This window comes from Hyperoodon ampullatus, assembly GCF_949752795.1.
Source record: "Hyperoodon ampullatus genome assembly, contig: scaffold_368, whole genome shotgun sequence".
Taxonomy (NCBI): Eukaryota; Metazoa; Chordata; class Mammalia; order Artiodactyla; family Ziphiidae; genus Hyperoodon; species Hyperoodon ampullatus.
Window position 1 is genome coordinate 284419 of NW_027640486.1, and position 6860 is coordinate 291278.

General features: G+C 50.8%; 1 protein-coding gene across 1 annotated transcript; it reads left to right on the forward strand.

Annotated features, from left to right (window-relative positions):
* The first annotated feature begins 321 nt into the window (after positions 1-321).
* RBP4 (retinol binding protein 4) lies at positions 322-5975 on the forward strand. Its single transcript, XM_079728701.1, has 5 exons — positions 322-447; positions 543-676; positions 827-933; positions 4144-4356; positions 5816-5975. Exons 1-5 carry the CDS (start codon positions 337-339, stop codon positions 5839-5841), a joined length of 591 nt encoding a protein of 196 aa, XP_079584827.1. The 5' UTR covers positions 322-336; the 3' UTR covers positions 5842-5975.
* The last annotated feature ends 885 nt before the right edge of the window (positions 5976-6860 follow it).

Sequence of the window (6860 nt, forward strand, 5' to 3'; positions counted from 1 at the left end):
CGACCCCCCTCCCCCCGGAGCTTTATATAATGCGGCCGGGCGGCCCCCGCTCGCCTCCCTAGCTCCACGCGCGCCCGGACCCGCGACCAGGCTTGAGCGCAGCTCCCGACCGTGAGCGGCGGCCCGACGGGACCGGGGGACCGGCGCGGGAGGGACGGGGGGCCGGGATGAACGGGATGGGGGTACGGGGGCAGGAGGGATGGGGGACCGGGGGCCGGCGGGGTGAGGGCTCGGCGCGGGCGGGATGGGGTCTAGGGACCGGCAGTGGCGTGTCGGCTGGTCCGGCCGCCAGGCGCTCACGGCGCGCGGTTCCCGCAGGGCGGACTCCTGAGCAAGATGGAGTGGGTGTGGGCGCTGGTGCTACTGGCGGCGCTGGGCAGCGCCCGGGCGGAGCGCGACTGCCGGGTGAGCAGCTTCCGAGTCAAGGAGAACTTCGACAAGGCTCGCGTAGGTATCTGCGTCCCGGATGCCCTGCGTTCCCCTTTACCGGCGGCCGGCCGTGCGCTCCCGGACACCAAACGCTGCTCTACTCTCTTCCCCAGTTCTCCGGCACCTGGTACGCCATGGCCAAGAAGGACCCCAAGGGCCTCTTTCTGCAGGACAACATCGTCGCCCAGTTCATGAACGAGAATGGCCACATGACAGCCACGGCCAAGGGCCGAGTCCGTCTCTTTAAGTCAGTGACCTCTGGGGGGCTGCGCTCTTTGCGCTGCAGGGTCCCCAGGGCTGAGCGCCAAACCCTGTTTGGGGAGGGACGGGAGCACCCGGGGTGGGATGCAGGGAGCCCTTCGCCCAGCCTGGCTCATGATCCCCTTGGCTTCTGCAGTAACTGGGACCTGTGTGCAGACATGCTGGGCACCTTCACAGACACCGAGGACCCTGCCAAGTTCAAGATGAAGTACTGGGGCGTAGCGTCCTTTCTCCAGAAAGGAAGTAAGTAGTCGGCTTAGTGGGACTGTCTTGGGGGTTGGGAGCCAAAAGGCTGGGTTTCTCCTCCAGTGGCACCCTTGGGAAGAACGGTCTGTAAGCAACCAGAACTCTCAGCAGGGCTTAAAGCTGGAAGGGTGAAACTGCAAGCAGCCAGGCCCCTTCACTGCGCCCACCCCATCCCCGAGCTCAAAAACCTGGCCCAAGCTCAAAAGGCTCTTGGGCCTGTCACGTGACCTCCTCCTGCCATTTACCCATACGGCCAGTGCGCCAGGAGGTGTGGCCTTCTCCATGCTTAGACCACCCACCTCCTCAAGACCCAACTCACATCACCACCCAACCTGGTTTTGCATTTCCTCCATTTCTTTAGGCTGAATCCCTGAAACAGCTTGATTACTAGGGGCCCAGCAGAGGCTCAGAGACTCTCATCCAAGGACGCAGGGAGCATTTATGCACAGGGTTGACTCACTCCAAGGTGCCCTACCTGCCGATGCTGAGATTCTGAGCCAGGCACAGTGCTCTGGATGACAGTGACCTCTTCCCTTTCTCCCAAGCCCTGAAACTCACATGGGGAGAAGGGTATTAAGGACTCTCAGAAGAGCATCCTAAAATTCAGCCTGAAGTAGATGTTCGAGAGCATCCATGTACATGCTCTTTCTACTTTTTCCTCATTTCTCCTAAGTTTCAAATCTGCAGTCTACTTGGTACCTAGAGAGTAATGCAGGCCACGGGGGACATATCATGGAACCATAGAGATGGAGAGTTAACCCTGTGAAGGGGGTTCAACATGCAGATGAATAAACTGAAGTCAAGAGAAGGTAGTGCTTTGTCCAAGGTCATGCAACAAGTTTGTGAAAGCCAGTGTCAGAAGCCAGGGGTTCCAGCTCCCAGGTCAGGATTAGGTGGCCCTGAACAGCAGGGACTCCTAATACAAACCAGCTTTTACAGTTTTACAAAATACCTTTGGAACTCTCCTGGGAGATAGGCCCCAGAGGGCTGTTCAGGGGGACTCTTAGCTTGGTGAGCCAGGGCAGAAGTGTCCTTTCATGTAGCCCATCTACATGGGGCACGCACTCCTTGACTTCCTCTACAGTTGTGTTAGATGAGCTTTTACTTTTTTTTTTATCGAATTGCATCTTCAGTAGTGATTGACACTGTACATATGGAGTTGCTCTTCAATGAGGGGAAAAAAGCTTTTATCCTTAGAGGTAATAAAAATTTTTTCAAGTAACGCAGCAAGACTTCCTAAAGTGATCCATTTAGAGTACAAGATAAACTTTTCTGATAATGGATTACAAAAATCAGTACCACGGGGCACAAGGTTACTAATTTTTAGAATCTGCATCTTATCAAACAGATGAGCATGGCCACCGCTGAGCAGTCGTATGGCTGCCCCTGACCCCCACATCCCGGTGTCTGACACATTCCCCATGGGAAAGCCTGGGAGGTTCGGGGTGGCTCAGTCTTCCTCCTGGCGGGCCTGCAGTGAGCTGAAGAGGGGCCTCACCACCCACCGCTGTGCAGCTCTCCTACAGGGCATGCGTTTGGGCTGAGCCCCTTCTAGGCAGGGACTCCCAGGGTTCTCAGAGCCAAGAGGCACACCCAGAGGTGACTTAGGCAAGGATTAGCGATCTCCCTTACACCCTTAATGCTGGGGGATCCAGGTTCCCCTGCATTCCTGCAGCACAGAACATGACATAGAGCAGAGATCATCACTTGCCTCATGACCTGGGTGTGAAATGGAGACACGGAGGCTTTGCATTTCTTGTTTCTTATCCCCTGTTGCCCCCAGTTTATTTATCGCCTGGAGACAGTGTGGTGTAGAGGTTAGGTATGGGGGCTCCAGAGTCAGACTGAAACTCAGTTCTGTCCTGCTCTTTGTGATCCTGGGTGAATTACTTAATTTCTCTGTGCCTCAGTTTCCTTATCTGGAAAATGGGGATGATAGTGTGCACTTTCAGGTCGTTGTGAAAAATAATTGAGAAAGCACAGAAAGTGTCCACACAGTGCCTGACACATAACTAAGTGCTCAGAAAGTCTTGGTCATGGTTACACATCAACAAGAATGTTAAGCAGAGATGTGACACGTTTTACCAAATGTGAGGTGTTTGGATATCCACATTGTTGTTTCTCCATGGCAAACCTCTCACATACATTCTTACTAACGTGGTTTCCCCATCCTGTCTTTATTGACGTTAGTACCACCTTTGTTTACACTTATGCTTCATGGCTTACATCCCAGTCTTAGGAAGAAATATAGTCTAAATTCTTCAAGGGCTCAGCTCTGCCTCTGTCAGGAGAGCTCTGAAGAGTATGATCTCTAAGAAAGAATATCTGATGTCAGAGGGTAGGCATCTTGTGTCCTCAAGGCAGAACCTACCCTCTTTTGCCCGCTTGGAGAAGTGAGTCAGGTTACTAAGCCAGAATTAGGGTGGATCCAGAAAATCCATGAACCAGATCATCCAGTGGACTGAGAGGCAGGAGAGCAGTGTGGATAGTGAGAGGACCGGGAACAAGCTGATACGGATCAGTGCCAAAGATTCATCCTGCTGTTGGGGGTGACATACGTTGGTGGCCGTCAATATCAGCCACAAAGGCACAAGATATTGTCAGAGGGTAGATGGAGGAGACATCAGTAGAAAGGTCTAGTCTGTGGTTTTGATGGGTCCACATTCTCGGTTGTTCTTTGGAAAGATACGATCACATTTATTATCAGGGAGAGAAAGAATTATTATTATTTTTTATTAATTTATTTATTTTTGGCTGTGTTGGGTCTTCGTTTCCATGCCAGGCGAGCGGGGGCCTCTCTTGTTGCAGAGCACAGGTTCCAAATGCGCAGGCTCAGCAGTTGTGGCTCATGGGCCTAGCTGCTCCGCGGCATGTGGGATCTTCCCAGACCAGGGCTCGAACCCGTGTCCCCTGCGTTGGCAGGCAGATTCTCAACTACTGCACCACCAGGGAAGCCCCAAGAAAGAATTATTAAAGTGAATGCGGTTCCCCCCACCACCGACTCCAGTATTTTTTCCTGTAAAGGACAAAATCCTTTCTCATGGTCCCAATTTTCTAAGAGCTGTCAGAATTCTCTGTAGTCTCCTGCTTCCTAACCCCTGAATCCAGTTTTGGGAAGTGGCTGGTTTCTGGGGCCAGGCAGTAAGTTTCCTTGACATCTGAGTGGCGGAGGGAGATGCAGTGGCCCCGTGGCTTTCTGCCTTGCAGACGATGACCACTGGATCATTGACACGGACTACGACACCTATGCTGTGCAGTACTCCTGCCGCCTCCTGAACCTCGATGGCACCTGCGCTGACAGCTACTCCTTCGTGTTCGCCCGTGACCTGAACGGCTTTTCCCCGGAGGTGCAGAGAATCGTGAGGCAGAGGCAGGAGGAGCTGTGCCTGGCCAGGCAGTACCGGCTGATCGCTCACAATGGTGAGTGGTGTGTGGGAACAGGGCACCGGCTGCTCGCCCTTAAGGGTCCCTGGGTCTGCATGCCCTGAGATGCATTTCATCTGCATGCAAGAGAAAACAGGGAGTCTTGGGAGCCCCCTCTGAGCCCAAGTCTTCGTCCCTCTTGACCAGATCTTTCACTGGCCTTATCATGGGGCTGATGCAGAAGGAGTGGGCAAAAGCCTTTTTCCAAAACCTTGGCACTTCTAATTAAGTAAAACTGCAGGGGACAGACTCTTCCTTTTTATCTGCTACCTTAGGCTCAGTCTGTGGTCACATGATTTTGCTCCTGGCTGCACTACCCAAAAAACCATTTTGACTAGATTAATATTGTCTGGGGAATTGAGTGGCCCCAGTGAAGAGCTGGGCACTGAATGTGGCCACTGGTGTAAAAACAACTTAAAGAGAGACATCACCATAGCAAGTTCAAAAGAGAGTGATTTCAACAAATGCTCTTTTTCTAATATGGAACTAAATGTCCAGTAAGTTGACCAGCTGGTTTTCCTGATTTATGTTTTTTTGAGATCCCCTGGAACACCCATTGAATCTTTTTATGAATATTATTCTTGTCTGATCTTGATTTAAAAACCAGTAGTATTCTGGAAGAAAGTGCACATTTTATTTTGAATAGACACTCACTCCCATGGGAAACTGTGTTTCAAAATAGGGTAATGCTAAATTGTGGGGGGAAAAAGAGAACAGAACTGAACTTCTCTGTTGGTCATCTAACTAGCTAACCCACACTACACCAAACAGATATGATCGCAGACCAAACAAGTAAATAAATAAGATTTTGATGTTTCACCCAGGGGCAGCCTAAGTGTAGGGCAGGATTTCACCCCAGCCAGGCTCCACACCAAGCCCTTTGCCTGCCTTATCTCACTTAATCCTGGAGACACCTCATGAAGCAGATATTCTCATTATCCACATTCTACAAGATGACAAAACAGAGGCTAAGAAAGATTACGAAGGTTGCCCAAGATCTCCAATAGATAGCTGACTTGGCTGCAAACCAAAGCGGTTTTGTGACTCTGAAGCCCCTTGTGGCACCACCTGGTGACATATGACACGGGACATGGTGAACACTCTATAAACCTGCTAACAGAGTAGCTGAGGTCAGGCTGACTTGGCCCTCACTTCCTGAAACAGGAGGACATACCCACATCCCTGTGAAATGCAGTGAGGCAAATTTAAGACAAGTGAAAAACAGCACTTTGATACAGGAGATCCTATGCTCTGGGGCCCACCCCATCACCCCCAGAGAAATTCAGAGGGTTTCAGAAAGCCTTGAAGATGTTTATGAATTAGAGCCACATCTAGCTATAACCTTACAAGAAGCATTTGAACAAAGCCGAGCCCTAAGGTCATCGAATATTCACTCTCTACATTTAACACCAGCTCCATTTTTCTGTCATTAATATCTTTGTTTTCTACATTTCAGGTTACTGTGATGGCGAATCAGAATGAAATACTTTGTAGCAACACGGAGGGTGTCGTTTCATTAGGAAACTTCCCATGAACTCACTCAGCCTTCAACTCTTAGAGTTTAGTTTGCACCACTCTCCTCCCCTCCCCTCCCCTCCCCCACGTAAACATAAAACACTCAGTACACGTAAAAATATATGTGGGGATAAGTGACTCTCTTTGCACTCAAATGTCTGTGTTCCCTGGAGTTTTCTAAGGAATCATTTGAGGATTAGGATTCCAGACTTTGATCTATTAAAATATGTATAGTTACCTATTTCCTGTGATTTGGGTTTTTATTTGTGTTCGCATCTGTGTTGAAGTGAGAAGTTCTGCAGGTGGCTGGGTAGGATGCCCTTTTTATATACTGGGAGGGGTTCTTCTCTCCTGGCTCTTTATGACCTTTGACCTGTTCTACTGCCTAACCTCCATTATTAATGAATGTGGCTTCTCTTAACGTCCTGAAAAAGGGATTTCCCCATTAACCCAGGAAAGCCTTAACTACTGAGGCCAAAAGAGGTGAGTGTAGGTTAGGCCAGGCCAGTGACCCCAGCCTCAGGCAGCCCCAGGCCCTGGAGGCGGGCAGGGTGACAGGCTTACCCCCAGCTGGTCTGAGACACCGAGAGGCATGGGTTGGGGTGAGCTCTAAGAAACGTCCCCCCCCCCACCACCAGCCTTTCATTGTCTCTGGCACCTAATTCACTTCTTATTTCAGCTGTGGGCAAAAGGTTGCAGGAGAAGAGGCCATGGGCTTCGCTGGGGGAATCAGGAGATGGATCACGGCGCCCCTACCTAGAGTGTGTGGCAAAGGGGAAGTAGCTGGGTCTGGGGCAGGACACCAGTGTCCCACAACATTAGCAGCACTTGTGAACACTAACGTATAGCTGCAGACAAAGCCACGTGCCTCAGTTTCCCAGGCACTCCTAGGAGCCTCAGGTTATCATCTTGAAAAGGCATCACGGCTTTGGTACCAGTGTCTTGGTTTCACTTCAAAATTCTGCTCGGATATAATTAGCTGTATG